Source organism: Dermacentor andersoni, chromosome 3, assembly GCF_023375885.2.
Source record: "Dermacentor andersoni chromosome 3, qqDerAnde1_hic_scaffold, whole genome shotgun sequence".
NCBI lineage: Eukaryota > Metazoa > Arthropoda > Arachnida > Ixodida > Ixodidae > Dermacentor > Dermacentor andersoni.
Window position 1 is genome coordinate 18,461,070 of NC_092816.1, and position 26,255 is coordinate 18,487,324.

General features: G+C 42.0%; 1 protein-coding gene across 1 annotated transcript; it reads right to left on the reverse strand.

Annotated features, from left to right (window-relative positions):
- Positions 1-4,220: 4,220 nt before the first annotated feature.
- Positions 4,221-25,999, reverse strand: dx (deltex E3 ubiquitin ligase). The gene is made up of 10 exons (XM_050169120.3): positions 25,649-25,999; positions 25,419-25,564; positions 24,832-25,019; positions 22,808-22,882; positions 21,020-21,186; positions 17,352-17,416; positions 15,632-15,769; positions 11,305-11,556; positions 8,514-8,754; positions 4,221-4,496 (listed from the first exon to the last, which is right to left on the reverse strand). The coding sequence occupies exons 1-9, from the start codon at positions 25,875-25,877 to the stop codon at positions 8,545-8,547; spliced, it is 1,470 nt and encodes a 489-aa protein (XP_050025077.1). The 5' UTR covers positions 25,878-25,999; the 3' UTR covers positions 4,221-4,496; positions 8,514-8,544.
- Positions 26,000-26,255: the final 256 nt, after the last annotated feature.

Below are 26,255 nucleotides of genomic sequence, written 5' to 3' on the forward strand. Positions count from 1 at the left end.
GGTATTTAAACACATACTGTTTTTTTTTTTTTTTTTCATAGGATGCCAGTAAATACTAGGAAACGACTTGAAAAATTATTATGTATGTGTGCTGTCCTTAGTACTGAGGAGAATATGTGCACTCAGTTGATTTCTGTGCCATGAAAATGAGGTAGGAACGTTGCCAAGCTGTTAATAAAGCAGTTATTTCCTCCTATCCTAGCATTTTTCAACTTTTATAAATAAAGTGCTGAATATAAAAAATTCGAATTGTGAACATCAGGCTCACAAAATCATGTGACTGATAGTAGACAGAAATGGGGAGCTGCCACATTATAAAGAGAGGAAGGGTGAAAATTGCCTGTGACATGGGTATTTATAAAGTAAGTTAGCTCCCCAGCACCTTGCATTGGCTGGAAGTGCTGAATATTGGGCTTAACTCCAGAAAAAGGGAGCGGCACAAAGCAGGAAGATGGGGGTTGCTGTTCTAGACACTGTCAAAACACTGAAGTCCTATTCGTTGGTTGTTTTTGTGGATGTCACTTTCACAGTGCCTTCATTGGATAAGCCAGCAGACAGGTTACTGCTTGATACAAAGACACGCCATACTGGACGTCATGTAAAACTGCGTATGCACCCTTCACAATGATCTAGCGCATGTAGTAAATGCATGCAGTGTTAGTAGTGCGTTATGCATCTTGAAATGTGAAATTCAAGGTCATGTTGACCGAGCTACAGGCTGAAAAAGTTCATAGAGCTCAGGTTATGTAAAAAAGCTAGATGTTTTTTTCAAGAGACCTCCAGCCCACAGCATGCAGGAGTCAACTGTACATTATGTGTTGACTACCTCTAGAGATGTCTGAAAGCGATAAGCAGCCCAACTGTATCAGACCAGCACAGACTTGTGCAACTCACTGCATTGCAGAGGCTTGGACATTCATGGCAGGACCCTTTCTGCTGGCCAGTTTATTGTTGACATACCTATGGCAATGCCCCAAGGTGTATAGGAGCAACATTTTCAGGTCCATGGCCAATGACTGTCAGGATGCTATCAAACAGCCATGAACATCATGTGTGGTGCCGAGGTTGCTCACTATCCAAGCTATTGTGCTCCACAGATTACCGAAGTCACTAGTGAAGAAATATAGGAACAGGACAAGCTGGCACATTTCATTGGTTAGAAGTGCATGGCTGGTGCAACTACGTGCATTACTTTTGCCAACATCATATTGGACAGATCTTGAAGTGCACCAGGGCACATGCAAAAGGCTACAGAAAAGCACGTACTTCACTCACAAGTGATAACATTTATTTAGCACAAAGAGGTGGTTACACAATTTCTTGTGCACACACAGCAGAGCATAGAAACAATTAAGGTAGATCAACAGAACCACCAGTCACAGAAATTGACTTAAAGTTACAATATATATATATATATATATATATATATATATATATATATATATATATATATATATATATATATCGTGTTAATTACCAAGGTAAGTGGACTCCTTATAGTGCAAAATGATTCCGACTTGACTGACACACGCTTCCCCCTTTTCTTCATATGGTACGATTCTACGAGCTCACAAGTTAGCTGATTTTGATGTCTGAAAACAATCTGTTTTCTTGAAAACAAAATAGCAAGCACCATTTCTTCAATTTTTCGAACTTTCCCACATACACTTTTGCCAAGAAGTATAAAACCAGTATTGAACTTCAAGGCTGGTCATTCTAAGTTGGTCAAGAGGGGAGTAGTAAAAGCTAGCTTTATGTCTGCATTACAAAAGGATTGCTTTCACCTTTTGAATGAGAGCTTTAAGGGCTAGGTAGGAAAATTTCATGATGCATGTTACCCTGGAGACGTACTCACTTCCGTATGCAAGAACTTAGCAAAGGAAATAAAAGGTAGAAAAAAAAAAAGAGTGATTTTCAAGAAAAGCATGTCAAATGACAGAGAAGATAAAACAAAAAACAGCACTCTCTCTGCATGTGCAGAACGTGGCACATAACTGGAAACATGTTGGTGCTAGGTATCAGACTGATGTCTTGTTTACCGCAAAAAATAACCTGCCGTGTGTAAGTGTGGGCATTATCAGAACTAAAGAATTATCATTTGCACTGTGAAACGTTGCACCAAATTTGTCATATGTGTATCTGGTGTAGTATACATGGTTCTCCTCTCTTCCAGTAAAGTGTATGTGGGACAGTCCGGATGGTGCATCAGTGATTACCTCAGGGTACATCACGCATTGTTAAAGCATCAGGATCTTCACATCTTGCTCACCATTGTAGGAACCATGGTTGCTATTCTGTCTTCAAAGAAATAAATTATTTTCAGACATTAAAATCAGCCAACTCGTGAGCTCGTAGAATCGTACCATATGATCAAAGAGAAGCATGCGTCAGTCATGCCACAGTCATTTTGAATTACAAGGAGATTGCACATTCTGATAATTGGCATTTGAGTGTAGTTTTTTGTATTATGAGTCACTGGTGGTTCTGATGATTTAACCTGTTTCTATGATCTGCTGCGTGTGCACTAGAAATTGTGCAACTACCTATACAGTCATTGTGTTCAATAAAAATTTTAATTTGTGAGTGAAGCACTGTCCCGTCTGCTTTTCTGTAACCTTTTGTGTGTGGGCCGGTGTGCTTCAATATCTGTTTCACATGAACTTTAACCAACCAGCCTGACTCGCCATCTTGTTGCTGCCAGTATATATTCACTGAGAGAGTTGAGAACCAGAGATGTAAAATTTCATGAAATTTTGTGGGGCGTGAAAGAAACTGGTTTCTTTCGTGCTTTTTTCAGAAAAATAAGAAAAATTAAAAAAAAAAGAGACGATTGCATACAGAGCTGTTAAATACCTGACACATTTATTTCTCTAACACTGAGAAGAATATAATTGCCACATTATTGCATCACAAAAGGCCCAGCTGAGCTTCTGGTTTCAATATCTAGGCACGAGTTCACGTCAAGGCATTGATTTCACATCAAAGCATCAAGACCAATATTTGTATCAATCTGTGTCCGATTCATTTCCGCTTGTCGCATCGACGCCTCGCTGTGCAGTGGATAAAGCCTTCCGGACATTGAAGTTCGAGTGCATGTACACAAGTTTTTGCACACGATCCACTGGGAGCCTGTTGTGTAACTTGGTGTGCACATTTCCGAACTCTGACCGGTTTCTTTCACATGCTGCAGAAGAAGGGGAATCTGCAGTACGCGACAGGTGAAGGGGCTCAAGGGCTGGTTGAAGCAAAGTCCCTGCCCAACTTAGATAAATCTAGGTGCTTCGCAGACTCACAAACTCCTCCTTTCAACCAAACATTTAGATATGTCGAAAGGAATCGCAGCATAACAGAAAAATTCTGCGAAGAAGCTCCATTTTTCTTTCTTTTTAAAAATTTTATCCTGGGAGAAAAAAAAAAAAAAAGAAAAGAAACTGTCCCCCCCCTCCCCCTTGGAATTTTTAATCTTTTTTTCAACCATTTACATCCCTATTAAGAACACCTGCTGTTCCTGATTTGGGCAGTGCCACTTGTCACTGTGCTTGTCAGCATAAATGACAAGTATATAGCTAGTGTCCAGCATACACTACCATGCAGGATCATAACAGAGCTCTTTCCTAATCATTTACTACTAGTAATCTTGTGTTTTGCCTTTGCCCAAATTGAAACATTAGTTATTGTTCAAAATTCCAAGTCCTAACTGCACATATTGGCACAGTATGATTTCATGCAAGGTCATCACTGAAACTGGATGGTTGTTATATGCTTTATGAAACATAATAGCTGGTTGTTTGGACATACAAGACCATCATGCCATTAGGCTGGTGTACCACATTGAGGGAGAAGGTGGCTTAACATTTAAGAAAAATGGTATTAGGCATCAGTTTATCATACAGCTCAGTGCTGCATGCAAATTATAACAATGGCATGCTTTCTGCTTTATATAACATTTAACTAACCTTGTTGAATACTGCCTTTAACTGTCTTCCCTTATCACCCTCGCCCATCAAAGGTATTTGTACTTGCCAAAAAAAAAAAAAAAATATCGGTTTGCTGCTCAACTTTCAAAGGTGCAGATCTACTGGCAAAGGGCAGAGAAAGGCACAGTGCATGCCAACAATGTTTCTAGAACAGCTGGAGCTCTAGCATTTCTGCATGGTACATCATCATCAGTGTGAGAAGAAATTGGTTGTGCCAGTAAGAGACAAGCAGACGCCTGCCAGTTGCACTTTCCACAACACCTCTTTATTGCAGACGAAAGGTAAAAATTCGGAACACAATTATACCTTCTGTCTCAATGACAGCATCACCATAAAAGACAGCAGCAAACACCCCTAACAAATCACTTCAGTTTTTGCATGTACATCTTGCAGGTGCAACAGCCATTACAGTCTAAAAGCATTAAAAACCAATAGCTAAAATAAAATATGTTCCTGTAAAATATGTTCCTGGACGATGCAGCAGGACATTGGCAGACAAGTGCTGGATGCTGGTCTGTCCTGAAAAACACATAACGACGACAAAGTTGATGGTAGGTTTCCGTGAAATGCATTCAGGGCAGCTACTGTTGTTATGCATTAACACTCCACACCCAGGCGCTAAACTAACCTGCATTACATAATGCAAATGCAGTGCCAAGTTTCTGCATCAAGAGCCTCAAATGCTATGAGTGCTATTTTGAGTGCAAAAAGCCATGTGAGGGTAGTGACCTCGTAACATGAGATGGAATAGCCACACTGGACTGATCAATTGGCATGTTTACACACAGACCAATTTCATGTTACAGCACTGTTGGTGATAAAAAAAAGCGAGTGTCTCTGCCGTTGATACTGCAGCAATCAAAAATGGTTGGGTGTTCCATGCATATCACAGCAGTCAATCAAGAGCCCAAGGAGCAAAATGTTTGCCATGGCAGCATGTATTATATTAGGTGCTTTTTTTAGAGTTAATAGAATTTTAAGAAATGACCTGTGACATATAGCACAAATCTACTCATTGAGTTGGATTGAATGAAAAGGCAGACTTGCACAACAAATCAAAATGTGTAACTGAAAAATTAGCAAAACGTTACTAATCATGTTCATCAAAAACTATCTTTGGGCAAATATTGCAATTAATGAATTGAAGCCAATGAGTTCTCGAGGCACATCCACTTGGAATGAATGTTGAAACTAGCACCAGTTTGGAGATAAGTGCCATCAAACTTCCGGTAAATATGCACTATTCCAGTAAGGTTTTTAACAAAATGCCTTGTAACTTGAATGCCAATATATTTCGTTGCACAATTTCAAAGCATGTGTCATCCTCAGAATTGGTTCCAAATGGACATGCCTTGCGAACTTACCGGCTACGATTCATAAATTGCAAGACATGCCGCAACGCGAATAGTTTAAATGTTTATTAGCAAAAATTTGGGTAATTAAGAGAATTATGCATTTTGATTTCTGATACAAATGACTGCTTCTTAGAGCAGAATTGTGCTACATGCCACAGGACATGTAAGAAATAGTGCATCTGCCATCACAAAGCTTCCGAGCAGCCTTGGTGGCACTCGGATACAACTCATGTTCTGTAATATGTGGATCAGTGGTTGAAAATCCTCGATCATGTGTCGTAGGCCCTTTCTCTCAACAAGAGGGGAACCTTAAAAAATGCTGATGCGTGACAACAGATTGTTAAGGTAACAGACTCAATAAATCCTAACACATTTACAACATGCTGGATGAAGAGAGGCGAGCCTTGGAACTCCCAAGATGTGTGCAACATAAAACTACACCTCAAAGTGACTTTCACAATTTCAAGAAGTATTCTAACAGTAAACCACAGCAGCCATGACACAAAGAATTTAAAAGAAAATTGTTGCTTTAAACTAGCAAGACGCTGCATTAAAAGAAAGCGTTAATGTCTGATTGAATGCAGCTGAGTGGTCCTTCATAGTTCTGCGCGGCATGTAATGTACCATAGCGGTACATGCTGCCTGAGCCAGCAAGCAGCAGCAACCTGTGGTGCCAACACCGCATGCCACCGACAGGGCGTTGCCCTCTCCCTTCATGCAACACCTGGAGTGCTACTGCGACAGCAGGTGTTCTCTTTCAACTGCCTTGTTCCATCGAGGCGCACTCGTGCCGTGGCATCACAGCCAATGGGAACTTTGTCGAGGCAGGCTTGTGACGTGGCGTCGCAATCAATGGGAATTTAGGTTACACGGCACCTAATTACTGCTACAGGCACTGGCTTTTTTGCTCAATGAGCCATTTGACACTTTCGCATCAAAAAACAAGCAAACATCAAACAAGCATCAAGGCAAACGTTTGAGGTGGCACAACGTACAAGTAGGTAACTATGAAATTGGCCAGTGATATGCACTGCTGATATTGCTGTTATGCATTTACTACAATGTATGGCTCAACTTATAAGCTGCTATGTGGAAGCAAGTACTCTAGGCATGAAAGGAACTCGTGTTGTGTGGAAAGATTTTGCAAATATAGTAAACCCCCGTTAAAACAGGAAAACATTTCTAGATATGCGGAAGTTTTGAGATAACAAACCCGCTGGCTGCATGTAGACCACATGAAGAGAGAGAGAGAGAGAGAGAAGAAAAAAGAAAGAGAAAGAGAGAGCTGACACTGCTACTTTCTGCACACCTTAGCAGATGGCCATGAGTGATATGGAATGTGTGCCTCACTGTCATGCAAGCATGAAGCAAGCATCCTTATCAAGCTGCGATCTTGCTGAAACACGGTGGGCTTCTTTTCACGCCGGCTCAAAAGTGCCGATCACCTCGCTCAAGGCCAAGATCAGTATGCTGTGAACACATTGATGTATCACTGACAGTGTCCTAAATGAGAGGGGGAAAAAATAATAAAAGATACTTCGGATTCCAGATTACCACTACTGCAGAGGCTACAACAAAATGGCAGGAAGCAGCTGAGAAAATGCGCAAAAGTGTCCACCTAGTGGACATGTCTATTTTGTCTGCTATCGAAGTGCTGATTGGCTGGGGGCGCTTGTCTCCTACTGACACATATCCCAGCCCAGCCAATCACAATCTCAGATTAAAAAAAAAGGAAAAGACTTTGACACGAGTGTACTAACAGTGTTAACAGACACTTAACTCTAAACACTGACAAGGTCACACTTTCCAATAGTTGGAGCATGTGCTAAAATCTTGGCACATGCATGTGTACCAAGAATCATATCGCACTATTTAGCCAGTCTGATGACAACTGACACTGCTGCTCGGTGCCACAATGTGCACATAGCCTACCGATCGGTCTTTTTTGCCTTGTTGAGAAGTCGGAACTACCGCATACTGCAGCCAGCGGAGCCGATGCAGCGTCCTTAGTGGCCGCATGGGTTTGTATCAAACTCCCCAAAGTGAAAAGCAGTTCGCTGCAACCAAATTCTAGCACTTTGTTTGCTAACAGAACTTGACCAGGGCCACTGCAAAATTTGTATCACTCTGAAATTCATACGAGCTGTGATTATTTCACTGAGATTCTACTGTATTTCTCATTTTTATGCTATTCATTCACTTCCGAAAGTAAAGGCACTCGCACTTCTTGGTTGTGGTTAGTGTTTGTCACTGTGTTAGCTTGCAGCGCAGTTCTAAGATGCAGCTCACAAGGGTATGGAATGTCATGCTTGAATCTCGGGATGTCTTGATAGATGCAGTTTGATACGTATGTATAAAATAAAACCTCGTTAATATGTACCCATGTAATAAGTAATTCTGGTTTAAATATAGTCGCAATGAATCCCCCATCCTGTCGCCATTGAATCTGATGTATTGGCTGACCGCTTAAGCCGTCGTCACTTGACGCATGCTAAATGGTCAGTGCGTAGTATGCGTGGAATCAGCAAAATGTTGTGCACGCAGACCATAGATAGCGAAACTGCGGCACATGGATCTTTCTCGGACTGCAGTCGCCACCGATATTGACGTCAAAACATGGTAGCTATGACGTTTCCTGTGCCCACAGCTTCTAGCGCTTCTATGTCATCATCATGAATGACGACATGGATGATGGCCCTTCCATATCCAATGCGGCTAGTGCGTTGGTCGTTATAAAGGGCATTTGCAGAGAAGCGAAAATCAGATTTTTTTATGCCTGCTTTCAAATAAAGCTTGTCTGTGTGTGTGTTTGAGAATTAACATGTCTTTTTGGCCAGTAAGTCGATAGCCGCTCAACTGCCATAGTCAGTTAATTAGTGCATCGCTTAGTGCATACCTGATCGATGCTCCCTGCCAATTACTTATTAGCAAGGTTTTACTGTAGTATTGCTTGCAGACATTTACATGAAATTTACCAAGAGATATAACCAGTGCTTGATACACGTCGGAAATATCCAGACATTGCAGGCTCAACTGTAGAGCACTGGTCACTATTACTTATTATTATTATTATTACTTATTAAAAACAGCAAAAAATAGGCGTACAAACAAGAGGACGATACAAGTGCCTTGTCTTTTGCACTGTTTTCAACAGAGAACAGGTGGGACGACATGAACTTACATCATAAAGAGTTGGTGCATTCAAATGCTTTCTAGTCAGCGACCCCATGCACTCGAAGCTCGGCAAGGAGGTTGTCCAGATAAGAAGGGTCCGGAAAACCATGCCCTGTGTGGTTGGACCCACACTCAGTCTTGTGGTGAATCTCATTCCATGTCACAGTGTCTTGCTCTCCAGAGGTGGTCGACTGTCCAATGGTGAATATGAGCCTCCGGTCCCAGGCATCCACCAGAAGCTTCAGTGCCTGCAAGAAACCCCACCATCATGGTTTGACGTTCAGCTTGCTGATGCACAATGCTTCAGATGGGCAAGACTGATGAAACTGGTAGCAAGCAATAGCAGGGACACACTGTGATGTTGTGAAATTTATCAAGTCATCTGTCAGTGTTAAATTTATTGGCACATGTGAAATTTTACCTTCTCCAAACCCCTATTGTTAAATGTGCAAGATAAACATAACCTCTTCAGGCACCAATTGTGTTGGCTGAAATCCCAGTTTTAACACTGTTCTTGCAACTTTAGCACCATTAAAGACACATAGCAGCAGAACATATCTGGAAGCCGGAATTTTTCCATAAGCTTTTTTACGTCCACAAATATAGACAGCACACATGACTTTTGAAAAATGCATGAGGTGTAGAAACCATATTGGTTAGTATAAGATCTGATTTGTGCTTGAGAAACAGCAAGCCACTTCAGAAATTTACCCTGTCAAATCATCACTGTTAAAAACAGCATAAGTAGAGAACACGTTACATGGTGACAAACGAATGTTGCAGCATACATGCAGGTATTTATAGTGTAATGCTTTTCACTAACACACTTGGAGCATATTAATAAATTTTGGAGCACAGGTGCAACCAAACTGTCTTGAGATGTGTACCATTGTACACAACACGCAGGAAGATAAAGCAAGGGTACAAGAAATGATTAACTACTGCCAGAGCACTCATACAGCATGCACAAAAAAGTACCTAAGAAGACCACGAAGGTTTGACCCTATGAAGGAGTGTTGTGTACAGGCAACACACCAGAAAAAATTTTTTCTTCCAGAGTTTTGGTTTTGTGTACCTTCTGTTAATTTGATCTAGGTGGAAATAGCGAAAATGATCGAATTACCTGGTGGGTTGAATTAAACAAGATGCAAAAAAAAAAAACACCAAAACACACTGCTGATTAATTGGCCAGTATTTTCCCTATTCTAACGTGCTCCCAAATCAAGCGTACGCCTACTTGCTATGTGTCCAAAGTAGAAAACTAAAACTAAAGTAGAAAATACATTAAAGCTTCTAAACAAAGTAGAAATCTAACATGCACCCATTTTTTTTAACAAGTAAAATGGGGAAAGGTCTAATACGTGTTGCACACTGGTGGCCGGCTTCCTAAAGTCAGTGTCACCGCAATACATCCGTGTTACGCGTTGAAGCATACAAATGCGGTGAAGGCGGTATTGGTATTGCGATTTATTGCAGCGCGCAGAGAATTTTCGACCAATTTTTCAGAAAGGAAGAAAAGGGCACACATTATAATTGGGTAACTAGTGTAATCAGACATGGTGAGCTACGTTTATTTCCTGTAAATCCTCCTAGGGCACGTCGAAAATAGGCATCCTTGATGGGAGATTGACGTATGTTCAACACATTCACTGTCCCCTAGGCTTTGCCGAGACAGACATTGTCACTAAAGGAGCCGCTCTTGGGGCATAGGGGTCATGCACATGTGTGCTGACTGGTCAAGATCGAAATATTCTGCAAAGTCCAATCTTAGGATCGAAATAACAAACGTTTGGGCCAATAAAAATGTATGGGCAGCGACCAGGACCTTCGGTCAGAATCGAAATAATAGAAAAACGTAGTTAACCAGAGTCGAATTAACAGGAGTGTACAGTATACAGTTTCTCACCAAATGTCGTCGGCCAACAGTGAATGACAGGCAGCAAGTGTTGTTTGTTACATAAGAGCAGGAACAAAGGATGAGGAATAAGTCTGGCACGTGACACGACTTTTTTTTTTCTTTAAGCATGGTCAGAGGAGAAAGACCGATGCAAGACACTCGCCTGCAGTGGTATCACACCAATAATGTAGAGGACATGCAATGTACACCTGTCTTTCACATCTGACAAGAGCTCTTTGTACAAGCTCCACATGCAGCCATAGCTGGCTAGGGGTGAAGCTCGCTTCTGCCTGGTTTTGCTGACCTTAATTGCTTAAAAAGTTCCTGCAAAATATAGATTTTTAAAATTTTATTGAACATCCTTATTCTTCATGTATTCTACATATTTCGATTAAAAATGAACATTTCTGTCCAAATGTACTGTACAGGTTCCATGACCAACTCGGTGAAGTTGGCTCACCAAGCTAAGCAGAGCTACCATGATTCTGCCATGCTCAGCATTCCCACACTAAGTGTCAGTGCTTATGCGCCAATAAGGAATAACACTGAATGCTATCATAGTGAGACACTGACTTGACAGCTCCTCATGGAACAAAGGACACAAATAAAGGTATGTACACAAAGCTGCATGCATCCTTTCTCCTACGCCCTTAATCCTTTTTTATTCAAGTCAACGTGTTCAAGCCACAAGCCCGAACTCTCAAGCTATCATAATGACACACCACTGAATCTCACAATGATGGCTGCTGTTATGTGTGTGGAGCTTTCTGTTTCTTGTGGGCTTGCTAGGCTGACAGTTTGGACAAACGAACCTCCAAGACAACAGCATGTGTTGCATGCACAAGGGTGTGAAATTTGGTCCAGGCTGCAAGCATCCATGTGTACATGTGATGCATCTCACCCTTCGGCCTTGATCATTGTTGGGAAGATATCCATGCCTAGGGAATCCTCTCGCAGTGTACGGCATGCCAGGCCGTGGGTGCTCTGGTCCTTGAACTCCAGAAGGGATGTGGTACGTAATCTGAATGGTGCCACAGCCCTCATAGCCAGGGAGTGTGAAAGGCAGCACTTGGAAGTTCATGATACCTGGTGGCTGGTTGCCCTGTTTCACTCCATATATGGCCTTGCACACAGGACACTGCAGGTAGCTTGTCTGCAACGCAAACATGCAATGTGAATTGCGCGTTTCCTTGTGCAATGTGAATTGCACAATGCCCTTCCTTTGGATTAGCACTGAACAAAATGAGACAACTGAACAAAAAAGAAACACTGATGAGTCGATTACAAGGCATGAGTGATCCACAAATCGATTCCTAAAGAAATGTACTAAGTAAGAGACAGTGACATGGTATCCAGCAAGTTGAGCCAGTAGCCTATACAATTCAAGTATGCATGAAGTAGGGCTCCAGAGGATACCAAAATTACTTTTTCAGAACACCTGAATTTTTCAGAGCTCTGTTTGGCAGCTCCTGGGCTAGGACTAGCACAGCGGAGGAGTTGAAGTGGTACCCTGCAGGCCCAATAACAGTAATTTTAGAGCATAAGACTGTGCTGATACGTTCTAAGAACACTAAAACAGTGCTCTCCATTATAAGGGAAAATGGCACATTTGTCACTGTATCAGAGAGACCTAGAATAATAATACAGGTGGTAGTGATTAGTACAACAATTTACACTATGTGACGTAGCTTTTGAGCATACATGCCATTTTCCAGGCACAATAAAGGCAACATATAAACCTGCCAATGAGTAAGGTAGATGCAAAATGCGAAGTTTCTGCAGGGATCAATTTTACTTGTACAGTTGACCTCCGTTAACCCTCTTAGTGTAGAGTTTTTTTTGGAGGTGGCGCAACCCCATGTCGAGTCTTTCTCACAGATACGTATTATAAAACGAACACAAGGGTTTAATTTTGGTTATGCAGAAGGGAAAGATGACATGGATAATGGCAAATGCAATCTTGGTATGGTCCTCACATTGCTATTTGACAAAAGGAATAAAATGTGCAGCAGACTCAAAAACAGAATTGTTCTCAGTACTTTTTCATGGCGTGAGGATCAGTATCCGACACAGTTGAAGTTGTCTCTTCCTTGGATGACAAGCTGTCATCTTCTGAGATCGAGCCTGACTCATATTCAGAGTTGAAAGAGCCACTGATTCGATCAACAGTTGAAAGTCCCACGCCAAGCAGCCATTTCAAAGCAATCGTGAAGCAGCACTCAAGAAAGGAGTGCTTTCATTTATTCGAAATCAACCAGATAAAGAAAAGAGAGCAATAGATGAAACAGAGCAACAGATGAAAGAGATAAGACATAGGGCAGAGACATCCTCGAGGAAGCACATCGATGAAAGGAGCACCCTCAGCACTGGAAAGAAGGCATGCTGTAGAGAACACAACTGACGGACGGACACACATACGCACACGCATACACACACACACACACACACACACGAAAAGAACGTCTATAAACATACGACAGATGGCAGAAACCTGCAAGAGTGGTGGCCTTGCACTACAGTACGAATATTTGAATGGAGAAGTGCCACTTCAGTGGTGTACAAAGTCAGGGAGCTAGAGCTGCCCCTCACATCTGCAGACGCGTCTGCTCCGTGTGGTGCAACCACACTCACAACGGGGCAACGTTCCGCAGCCAGTAACAAAAACCCACACCGAGCTAACCGAGAGAGAGGGGAAAATATGCTTATAGAAATATAAAACACATGGTAGAATTGCCTCAAGGCTTTCGAAGTTCACGTTACTGCGCACATCTACGTAGGGATTGTACAGATATGTCAGCGATGTGGCATGGCAGAAATGCAGAAACGTACTAGTATGCCAGCAACATTGAAAGGGTTAGTTTGACCCTAGCGGGAGCAACAAAATCAGTCGAATTAAACAAGAGGCAGAATAACACCAAATCGCACCACTTATTCATTTGGCAGAATTCGCTCCCACTCAAGCACATCTTCAAATCGAACGCACACCCACTTTTTAAGGGCTCAAAGTATAAATTGTGCGTGCACCTCACCTTTAGCAAGAAAAATGTAGCATGCCTCCGATTCTGGCAATAAAGCAAAAAAATAAAAAAGGCAATAGTAGTACCAGTGAACTTTGCCTTCACAGAATGTAAATTTATTTACTTAATGTCCATCATCATCACTCCCACGCAGCGCTTTATCGCTGACTATGAACTGCAACATGGCCTTCGTACGGTTCATAGCACGCTTGATATTCTGCATTTATTAAACGACTCCACAACAATCGCAAACAAGTGGTGGCCCATGCCAAACCACTTCCCAGTTAGTTCTACGAAGCATGTAATTCTCCAGAATGCCAAGAGCACACGACATGATTTATCACTGTTAATTTAACATGTAAAATAACTTCTCGTTTGAATGCACTTTTGCAGTCTGTGGGGATGCACGACTCTCACACGTCCCCTGATATGTTGTCTTCTCGCATAGCTCCCATCTCCTGAAACCCGGCTCCACCATGTGGCTTTACTGCGGTGGTCAGTATGCTTGCAGCGCACTATGAGAGATGGCACGAGTGTTGCTCTGCTAACGCCACCTAACGGCGGGGTTACTTAGGCGCAAAAAGGAGAAGGCTTTTCCTCTTTGGCTCAGGATCAGCAAGCGGCGCGGACGATCTGCGCATGCGCTGATCCATGCTTCTGCGAGACTGTCTCGCTAGGCCTACCCCAGAATGGGTGAATAAGATCGTTCGAACGTGTCACCGTTCGCGTCACTGTACGTGCAAACAACCAGGAATTGGTGTCCAGCATGGGGCGAACATATTCACTCGTTATTCGGTCGTGGTGAGTCAGACTTACGCAATTTGTCCCGCGCCCATCGGCATGTCTTGTGGATAGCAACTCGGCTAGCAGGCATTAGTCTACGAAAGGTGCAATAAATGCCCTTGTGATTGTTTGCACTACTGTGTTGTTGTTCCTTCGTCCCAAGAGCATGGGTGAGAACCCCACAAGTTAGACTCAAACCGGTGGATTGTCGTCGTCATGCGATGCAAGACCTGGTTCTCTCGCCATCAATGGCCGCTGGCAATGGCGATGACACTGGCTAGGCTGACAGTAGGCTATGAATGGCTTTTGTTTTATATCAGACTGCACTACCCAAGCATTTTAGGATAAATTTTTTGGGGAACAAAAGAAGAGAGAGAGAGGTGCGTGATAGAGTACTGCAATATTTAATTGTGAGCTATCTCTTTACCTTTAAACTCCTTTTAGGGAAGACCGCAAATAGGTGTTTTTTGCCGGTAGATGACATGTTCAACACATTTACTGTACCCAAGTGCCACCAAAAAGATGCTGTTGCTATTTCAGTCTCCAGTGCGATCACCATAGGGGTTTTGTGTGTGCACAAAGATTAGCCAAGCTCGAATTATCCAGCGAAGGCTAATTTCAGGATCTAATAAAAGTTTGGTCCCATAGAAATATATAGGTGCTGGCCAGGACCTTCAGTTGGTATCAAATAAACCAAAAAATCGACTTAGCCGGAGTTGTATTTTAACAGAATTTCACTATATTGCAATCCAGGACATCATGACTAAGACAACGCTTGGTATTAATATGGGCCATAAATTTTGTGTTGCTTGTATTAAACTAGAATGACTAAACGAAAAAGTTTTAGTTTTCTTTCACAGGCTTTCTGGTGGAATAAGCTGGCTTGCTCAGTGATGAGTACTAACAAAGCACCAGAAAAGCACAATATGCCATGTAGTTTAGACATCATTTGACAGCCTGCAGATCTTTTAAGTTTGAATGCAAACTGAGTGCACTATAAGAGCATAAAACAACTGAAAACACTGCTTGTTACTCGAACCATGAAATGCTTAAGTGTCACTAAACGAACTCATTCAAGTGTTCACACAGTCTGTTTTTCCTAAAGAATAGTGTTCCCACACTGCCTTTGCTGTCACTTTCTGTTGAAGCATGGTATGGCATCATGGCAATGTCCAACATACTGTCATCAAGCCCCACCAGAAAGCAATGTTCATGTATAACCTGCACCTGTACTTTGAACTTCCAAGAATGATTAAATTTCTAGAGTGGGTTAAATGCAAGAAAATATAATCTGTCACAGTGACAAGTGTGACAACAACCAAACCAAATGCAGACTGGTCATCAAGCAGATGGAGGGAGCAAAACAATGTATGCATTATAACATTGACGATGTCCTACTCCAGTGGTTCAACAATCGCAGTAACTCACCTTTGGATTGCTTTTATACATAGCTGCAAGGCAGGCATAATGGAAATAATGGCTACAGTGGGAAAGGCGCACCACCCGGCCACAGCTGTTGTAGGATGAAGAGGCGACCAATGGCTCACAACAGATGCTGCAATCCTCCTGTAAAAAACAACAAAATTGTAGGTACAAACAAATAGTAGGTGTTATTGCAAAAGCTTAGAAGTGAGAAATAACAATGGCAAGACTTTGATGAAAGCCAAATTAGTGTTCCGATAAATTTTGGGTGGCTGTAGTTTAATGTCCTGGAGCTATGAGAGGCACCATGATGGAGAGGGCACTCTAGATTTACTTTGACCACCAGGGAGCATACCCAATGTGTAGAACACGAGTGTTTTTGCATTCTGTCCTCATCGAAATGAGGCTGCCATGGCTAGACAATTGAACCCCCATGTTCATGCTCTGCAAGCTTATCAGTTTTATTCAGACAGGTTCGGTGTACCTTTCTATGCTTTGACACAATGAATCCCTCAGCGTAGCAATAACATTCATTATCACTTCAATGTGGGTATGAAGTAAATTTTCAAGTTCCTTTATAAATCAGAGGCACTCAATGTTCAAAAGCTGCAATGTGGGCTTTGAGGGTCAGGCTCCAAATCAATTTTGAACACCCGGGATTCCTTGAAAAAAAAAAAAAAAAAAAGTGGTTTTACATGCAAAAACAACGATCTGATTATGAGGCCCGCCGTAGTGGGGGACTCCAGAAATTTGGACCAACTGGCGTTCTTTAACGTGCACCTAACTCTAAGTACACAGGCGTTCTTGCATTTCGCCCCCATCAAAATGTGGCCGCCATGGCCGGGATTTGATCCCGCGACCTCTTGCTTAGCAGCCCAACACCATAAGCCACTAAGCAACTATAGCGGCTAATGGGGCTCCTACATCTAGGTACATGAGTGGCTTTATGTTTAACTCTCCTCTTTAATGCAGCTGTCCTCGCTAGTACTTCGTGCTCAGCATCTGAATTCCCTATACACTGACTTGCATAGGCAGTTACGGCATGCTACTTATGGATGAAATTGAAATTAAAAGAAAGGTTCAACTTGGTAAAAACTGTAATTTCAATTTTTTTCGCGTTATAGTTGGTGAAGATCACCCTTGATCCACATGTTTTATCTTTATTAGCCGAGTTTGCTATTTTTATATTTAAACTACGAAAATAAAGAAAAAGGTTGACAAGCTAGGTTGGTCGTTACAGGAAGGGTAGCATTCATCTACTAGATGGGCAAAATATGTGTATTTCTTGTGAACTGGACAGATTCAGTTTATAGAATAGGCAGTTATTCAAAACAAATGTAGTCAAACCTCATTTAACAAAGTTACATCTGATACAAAAACACCTTCGTTACACCAGTATTTTGTTATAGGCATATATCTGTTACATGCTGATATCGCTGATAAACATTTTAGATGTACTTTATTATATCCAATAAATCATAATATACATGTTCACTATGATGCGGTTAAACTGTATCAAACACTGTTTACCAGTTCAGGGCAATAATGTGTGGACCACAAGCAATTTTAGAAAGAGTCACTGTAGTAACTATGGTCTGAGTCAGCTACTTCCAAGTGCTGAATGTTCCAAGCAGCTTATGTTTGCTGAAGACATGTTGAACTAGCAAAAATGAAAAAGAATTAAATTATTTTTCATCTCAGGAGAAAGTCGGCTGCAATGACTTACTGCTGGAATGGTTCCCGTGACATCAATAATGTGCCTTGCCAAGAACTCCTCAGGTTCAGGAGTATCTGCATGAAAACGTGGAAACTTACCGAGGCGAAAAGAAACAGTCCCTTCACAACACAAGCATCACAAACGCTCCGGAAACAGTTCAGACAGTGTCTTTCCAAAAAGGCTTTAGTGACCCTAATTTAAATGAAATAACATTGGACTTGCCTGTACCATTAACAGGAATATCAAAAAAGAAAATCCGGGACTACAACAAAGGCGACTATAACAAAATGAACGTAGAGCTCGAAGCATTCTTCAATATACTAGTTTTATTACCGCCTTTGTTCAATCAGTCTGCAATTGAAAACTGGGCACTTTTCAGGGACAAAATGTACTCGCTTATTAACCAATGTATCTCAATTATCAATGATAGCTCAAACCCTTGGTTCACCAAATCTTTTTGTAAACATAGAAACAGGAAAAGCTGTTTGTGCTGTAATGCGAGGTGCGCTGGTACGCCTTCTGCTTGGGAACACCAACAGTGCTTGACCAGTTACTGTTCTGCAATATGCATTGCCAAAGATAAATATTTCCATAACGATTTGCCTTCCCTTTTCCAAAGTAATTCAAAGAAATTCTGGTGCTTCACATCCCCTGACCAAGGTACTAACCAGTCATCATTTCTGGATGAAAACAACCTTCTTCTCTCAGATTCTGAGTGTTCTTCTACATTTAGTACATCTTTATCATCTGTATTCACTCAGGAAGATCATTCCTATGTGCCATATGTCCCTGAACACAACTACCAGTACAAGCAGTTCATTGAAATCAAAGTGGATGGTATCACATGGTAAATTAGGTAGCTTGAGGCACCTTCATCAGCCAGTATTGATGATATTAACACTTAGATGCGAAGAAATACCCTTTTCATATCCAGCACCATACCATACATCTTTCAACAGTCACTGTTATCTGGACAACTGCCAGACGACTGGAAAATTGCCAAATACCCATTTTTAAATCCAGAAATGAGAATCCACCTGAAAACTACCATCCAATATCCCTCACATGCATCTGCTGTAAACTTTTTGAGCATATAATCGCCTCCCATGTCTACAATCACATGGAAACTAAATATTTCCGTTTTCCAAACCAGCACAGATTCAGGAACGGTGTGTCATGCAAAACACAACTACTAGAATTCACTAGTGACCTTCATTTCAACATGAACAATGGCCTACAGACAGATTCCATCTTTCTTGATTTTGCCAAAGCTTTCAATGGTGTCATCCATTGCCACCTTATTTCTAAATTATCTGCGCTTCAATTAGAATTCTTCACTTTATCATGGCTTCGGAATATCCTTTCTCTTCACAAGCAGTTCACGACAGCGAATAAGTCTTCCTCTCACTCTCGCTACGTCTATTCTGGCATTCCACAGGGCATCATTTTAGGCCGGCTTGTTTTCTTGATCTATATATAAATGACCTGCCAAAAAACATATCAAGTATTAGAATCTTTGATGATGACTACGTTATACAGCCCAATAAGCTGTCCTGATGACCACTTGATTGGGACCAGCTGATCCTTCAAGACGACCTTAACATTATCTCTAAATAGGCTAACACCTGGCTCACGACCCTAAATACTAACAAATGTAAAATTATTTATTTGGGACTTAAGCGTGACGTTTCTAGGTTTTCGTAACACATACAAGGAGACAAGCTGTCCCGGGCATCATCTTATAAATATCTCAGCATTTACCTTACAATAGGCCTCTCCTGGTTTGATCACACCACTACTGCCTGCAAAAGCCTCAAAAGTATTAAGGTATTTGTGCCGCAACCCCTGTCATTGTCTCTCTAATGTTCACAAATTATCCCATCTAACTTTCGTCCACCCACAACTTGAATATGCCTCGTCTGTTTGGTCCCCTCCCACTCATTATCAAATTAACATGCTTTAAGTAGTTCAGAACAAAGCCGCCCATTACATTTCAAGGAACTATGACAGGCATTCAAGCGTGACTCGGCTTAAGCTCAATCATTCCCTTCAACCATTTGCTATTCGCCGTCGAATGTTTTCCCCATGCCTGTTTCACAACTACGTCAACAGCAGCAAAATAGCCTTCGTTACAACTTGAACTTGAGCTTTTCACGTCATGCAGACTACATAATCACCTCAGCTTCAAGCGCATCTTTGGTAACACGAATGCTTTTAACACATCCGCGCTTCCACAAGCCATCTGCATGTTGAATGATCTTCCTGGTGATATCGCCTCTGATACTAACCTAAATACGTTTTGCCACAAGCTTGAGGCACATTTTTTTTTTTTTTTTTGCAATAGCACTGCAACATGGTTTCGTCATTTAAATTCTTAATTTGTTTATTTTGTGATGTGTTGCATTTTCTTCTTCACTTGCACTCAAGTGCTCTTTTAGTACTTATTTCACAAATGTATTCATTTTTTCCCCCTTTTTTTTTCTGGTCACTTCCATTGGAACCTTGTTTTGTATTTTGCAATTTACTTTGTTGTATTGTGTTTTGATGTTTCGTGTTCACTTGCTTAGTAACCTTGTTCTACCCACTTTACTCAATGCCCTTTGGGCCTGTGAGGTGATCTTCAAATAAATAAATAAATAAATAAATAAATAAATAAATAAATAAATAAATATCAACAACCTGAACAGGGTGTCAGTTATACTTGCCAAGGTGTCACAATCTATGTGGAAAGGTCTGTGATTCAAAAAACCACAGTTTACATTCTTGAAAGAAATGTTAAGCATAAAATGGGTATTCTGTGGAGTGGCCATTGATTTGTTGTTCAATTATCGGAGGCCCGCCTATGACAAAGACACATATCCATGGGCTTAATGGCTCAAGAATCAAACCATAGGTGAGCGCTGCAATCATGCAGACCTCAAGCGATGCCAAATGCGAGCACATTCTCTGTTAGGACATAAGCAGTGCATGTGATATGAAGCAGACATAATAGGTCCAGTGGTAGCAAGCGGCAAGTGACTGGGTCCCGCATCTGCGGTCTTGAACAGTGGCGCCACATATGGCTAGACTGAGCTAGTTCACTGCAAGGACTGCCTTAGGCCTCGACAGAGGAGCCCACCACTCCTTTCTCAATTACGTGTGCACACATGCTCTAATTACCACTGCCATGTGGATGTAGCAATACATAGTCAATAATTTGCGGGAATTTAGATCTCGAAACTGCACCGTCAGTGGGATATGATGGCTGTTGTAGTAGCGACGTTCAGATTAATTTTGTACTTGCTGGAGTATTCTACACCCATCAGAATAAAGCCACAGCGGCCGTGATGCAATCTCGCGAATTAGTGGTCTGCAGCAGAATGCCAGTTAATGAGCCACTATGGTTAAGTAGCACATCCTCAAATCCAAGTCATGGTTGCAGTGGAATTGTTTCATATATTGAATGCTCTGGCAAATGTAGTTCAATGTAGGTACAGAATGCTTGCATATTATTTTTTTTCCTTTTTTACGTTAAATAGCCAAGGGAATCAGCCAATAGAGACAATATTCTGAAACACCTCAGTTTAGATACCTCAACTGGCAGGCTCAGCTATGTAACACTTTTCACTAGTATGCTAGAAATGCAGCTTTTTCAGGCATTGATGTCCACATCTAATGAGAATCCTAATACTGCACACCTTGCACGGAATCGGTCCATGAATTGTTGGGTAGCTTTATGCCATCAAGAGAATTACAGCCCTCTGTCTTCAGACTCTTGGTGTCTGATGCACCTTCTGATGTACATGGAATTCCAGCAAAAGAAGCAGTATGGTTGCTTCTTCGTCCCTTGCGTTTTTTTGGAAAACTGAAATACAAAGGCGTAAACATGGCCAGTGATATACAGTCAAACCCCACTACAATGAATGCTACTTTAACGGAATTTCTGCTACAACGAAGTGTTTTCAATTCCCCAAGAGAGGTTCATAGGAGTTACTGCATAACATATTCTCGCCGCAGTGAACTCTTCCATGTGCCATTCTGCTTCAACGAAATTTTGTTGTGGAATAGTGCTGTGCTTTAGAATTTATTTACCATGTAGGAAACAGAAACCTGAAAACCCTGCACATCTCGGCCCATAAAAAGATGTCGACAAAGTTGAAATAATGGGTTGGCTCCACCATGAACTGCCAATCGCTGCATCAGTTTCATATTCTGCAATTCTGCAAGTGCATATTCTGCGGCAATCACTTTCGGCGAAACTATCGCCTCAGCCGTCAGATGCGTGTTGATTGACTGGTTGGGCACTACGTCACGCAAAGGCAATAGTATTGCCGAAAGTGACGGTCGCAGAATACGTTGCTAGAACACTGTACAAAGGTGTAGCCACTTTACTGGTAATTGCCCAAGTGCGGAGGCCGCCACTGTTCGATGGTGATAAGGATGGACCTCCTTTGCCGACAGCTGAAATGGGCGCATGTACTACAAAGGGCCTGTACCGCAGCAATTTGAATGCGTATGGGACCACGCGATAACGCACGCTCCTGCTTCGTTGGAATGGTCCTGCTGCCGTTGAGTGTATTCTTATACTGCTGCACCTGACCAGAAAATCTTCGTAAGCAGCCCGCCGACTATGGACAGCCACCGTCGCTGGCGTTGCTGGGAGACACCAGGCCTTGTGCTTAGTTTCATCAGCACTTTGATGTCCGGACAATTACGTCCTGTTTAAATGACAATATGGTTTCATTTATCGACGCCATTGATAGCGAAGAGCAAGCCAGATACAAATGGTCACTTAAGCGAAACCTTTCCCGTGTCTTGTCAATTTCGTTTTAGCGGGATTTGAGTGCATAGGTGCACATTAATGCTTTTCCCCACAAGCACTTTTGTTTTCATGGCCATGACAGTAGCGTCAAGAACACAGAATAAAGTTGGAGCTATTTTCCAGCTGTGATATCAGCATGCTGGTTTGTTACATATTTGGAGTTAACATGATAGAAAAGTAATGCACCCCAGTTAGGCCAATATTTAATGTGCACAAAGCACTACTTAACAGAACACGCAGACTGAAAAACAAAAAGAAATCTGCAAAAGTGTAATTTCTGGTTATTTCAATGTTTACACATTTATGTGCGAGACTGTCAGAACATTAAGTTGCAGCTGCAAAACAAATGAAGATCTTAAATTTCCTGCTAAATACTCAAGAGTTAGTGACCTGGTCTCATTTTAGGCAGATAATCACACTAACCACAGGCGGATCCAGAAGGGGAGGGGGAAGGAGGTTGCTTGTGAGACACGCCCGCTGACAGTAGTAAGCTTTCAGACCAAGAACCCTCCCCCATATTCTGTATGCTTTTATAAGGGCCCCCTCCTAGAGGCTGTCCTGGATTCTCCCCTGATACTAATGCTCTTCCTCTTCAATGAAATTTCACAGAGTGAGTCTAATGTCATCTGCAAAACACAAATAGGCCAAATAATTTGATACTTACATTTGTGCAATCACTGTAACATCAGAAGAGTTGCTATCGCTTACAGGAGGCATCAGTTCCATTGGGTTTGCTTTCCTGTTGTGTGACAAGGTGATAGCATTCATATGTTGCTTACTTAAGACAGAATGTAATACAAGAAAATATCAGAATGACACACAAGCCTTTCTGAAAGTACTTCAAAACTAGACAAGTCATTCTCCTTAGATACATTGAGTACTGAAATTCTCAAGCAATGGTTTCTTAAAGTGGGAACTGTGAGACATAGGTGGTTTATGAAGGCACTTTCTTTTGTTAAGTGGTGAGCAATGACACCAATAATGAACTGCTCACTCTTTATGCCTTAACTACCACATGTAGTATCATCATTTAACTACACACAACAGATGCTGCCAGAAGGATAATGAAACTGAAGCACATTCAAAACAAATTCTACCAAATGGGTCAGAAAATTTTAGAGCACCTGCCGTATAGAATAATATAGCATTTCTTGTGGACACAAAATGGCAGTCAAGGGAGATCAGCTAGGTGAAAAACTAGTCAAACAATATATACATAAACTACTTCAATCTGTTTCAAGCTTTGTTATACTGTTAATTGAAAAATATTTAGGAGGGAATTGCATCTATAAACCCAATAAATGTAGGTCACATTATTCATTATTGTTGTTGGTAAGAAATCAGGAGTATGGCGGAACTCTGTTGGGTAGGGATGAAACATGATGAAAGACGACAAATTTTGTTGTTGATAAGTACTTTTTCGATGAGAAAGCAGCAGTGGGAACTATCCAGCTGAGAAATATTTATCCACGAGCGATCCCTTTTAGGAAAGTGGCAGCTACATGACAAGAAAAAAGAAGCAAGAGCGCAAGTAAGGTGTGGTGAGAAATGGCTAGCCATGGTTTGGACCCGGGACTTCTCTACACTGGCACCCTGCAGATGGGGCCCTGGCTACGCTGAGAGTGCCCACTTCGCTCACCTCCAGCAGCCATGCTACCTGGACCTCACCTGGAGGCGTGTGATTGAGGAACACAGCAGGAATGGTAGCCACTCCTTCGAATAGCTGTAGTAGTGGATTCAGGACCAGAAAGGCAAGGGCAAGGTGGGCTGCTTTGATGCGAGAGATAGTGAGGAAGAATTGTACAACTATGTGCTGCTGCTAAACGTACATGCTGGTTGATCACCATGAATGGGCGCTGTGTCCCAGATGAATGCCGCTATGGATTGCACGGACATGCAACTGAGCGGTGGATTAATTGTTCATTTTGAAGTACCCGTACACTATTAATGAGCCTCAACTAAGTTCGTACTAAAGACAGGAAGCAACTGCACGCTCTCTGCAATTGAAGCACCGCTGCTGCACCTCGAGACAAATCACGCAAATGCTGCATCCTTGCTGGATGAGTCTGCTTGGATATGTTGCCCAGTGATCAATGGATGTGCCAATACATTCAGGGAGCTGGGCAGCTTGAGAGCCTGTGGGCATCTGGAAGACCTATGCCTGGCATGGGGGTGTTGCTCATCTCACCTTCCTGCATCTGGTCACGTGTACAAGGAAGCAAACCTCCAGCCAGTGAGGTGTGTTATCATATTTACTCTACTACGATACCACACCTCACCTGCGACCTCAATGAAGAGGGGGGAGCACTGTGGGAACTATATGTCTGAGAACTATCTATTCACGGATGATCCCTTCTAGGAAAGTGGCAGCGACTTTACAAGAAGCAAGCAATGCAAGCATGGAGCGGCCCAAAGGGCTAGTCGGGGTTTGGACTCTGTACTACTCTACGTGGCATATAACAAGCAGTCGAGGTCCCAATTGATAAAGGAGGGGAAAATACCCCTCTTCATGGCACTCTATAACAAGCAGTTTATTTTCTGACTTTTAGAATCTGGATTTGAATGGCAGCTCTGAAGGTGAACCATTGATATGGATGTGAAAAGAAAGGTAAGAAATGTAGCAACAGCATCTCACTGTTTACCTTTACAGTTGTTTACAAGCTCAAAAGAATATATATTGTGCACAACCTTTCGGGGACATTCAGGTTGACTCCTGGACATGTGATGGCGTCAGGTGCCAGTGGGTAATTTTTTCCTTCAACTCTTCGAATGACGCGGCAGAAACTTGTGAAGTTGTTCCTTTGATGCATGGTTGTGAATTCCACAGTGTATATGCATTCGGGATAGTGGTCTTGCAAGTTAATCTTGGGCAGCCCCTAAACACAATAATGATAGAATGAGAGTGAAAACATCTTGATTTAAATACAGACGCTAATATTCATACTAAACGTTCTTTATGCATTTCAAAAAGACTAATGAGTAATTCACAAGAGAGTAGCCCAAACAATTCACACAAAAACAAGTGATGATTACTTCATTATGTCAATTCAAACACGGTGGTTGCTATATTTTTTCTCAACATTCGCTAATGCTGAGAGTGACCGATGTCCTTGCTGCTTTTTGACTACACTGCTGTAACGGGACACTTGTGTTAATGTAATGAGGGCATTTTGACCACAATAAACTGCTATCGCTTCTGAACAAGGGAAATCATTAAACAGATCGGTCTGATAGGATGTTGCATGCAACCAATTTAAAAACGAAATTTTACACACCTGTTCCTTGGCTTTTTCAATGAGGCAAGAGAGATGCACGCTGTAAGGATACCACTTTCCGCTGTTCGTTCGCCATTCCCAGTTGACACCTTTCGCCGGGGCGCTGTCAAGAGGATATAGATTTCTTCGTACCGGGGAAGCAGCACCTGCAATTTCGTCGCGCACCGTCATACGACTGGCATCAGGCTAGAGCACGTGTAGCGAAAGTCACGGGCATGATCTGCGCTTACAGTGATCCTGTTCGTCGCCAAAGACTTGCTGCATTTTCACGACATCGACAAAGTGGGCTTTGACACCTCTGCACGAGATGTCAATCGGTACTTTCGTTTCATCCTTGCTTTCCGATTTGATCCTCGCCCGTTCAAGCTTTTCGCAGGCGTCCGGCGGGTACGCCGTCCATGTTCCCGAGAAGCGTACATATTCCCATACAGCTACAGATAGCGTTACAGCAGTAGCCATAATCCAATGTTCTCTGCGGCCTATTAAAACTTTATAAAATCATCCGCTAACGTTTAAAATCTTTCACTCTGCACACACGGTACGGCCTGGTTTCACGGCCAGAGCTCCCCCATCGCGCGGCTACCCTTGTTTTTGTTTGTTTGCAAACACTTGCCGATATCGATGCTAGCGAGGCTATCCTAATGGAAAAAGACAACATAAAATAATTTCTTTGCGCAGAAAAAAAGACATAAAACAAATTTATTAGTTAATATAAAAAATGTCTTGCGTAGCATTCTTGCGTGTTCTTGCGGTAAATTATTGCGCGTTTTCGCGACACACTTCTGTAAAACCGCAGAAATGGCAGAAGCATGCGAACTGCGGCAATTTCAAATTACT

Bases quoted from the DNA above. Each gene is read 5' to 3' on its own strand.
- dx (XM_050169120.3), bottom strand. From the start codon at position 25,877: ATGGCTACTGCTGTAACGCTATCTGTAGCTGTATGGGAATATGTACGC. The intron at 25,020-25,418 runs GTGTGTAAAATT...TATTGTGTTTAG, and splicing joins TTGAAAAAGCCAAGGAACAG to GGGCTGCCCAAGATTAACTT. The intron at 22,883-24,831 runs GTTGTGCACAAT...GTCACACAACAG, and splicing joins AACCTGAATGTCCCCGAAAG to GAAAGCAAACCCAATGGAAC.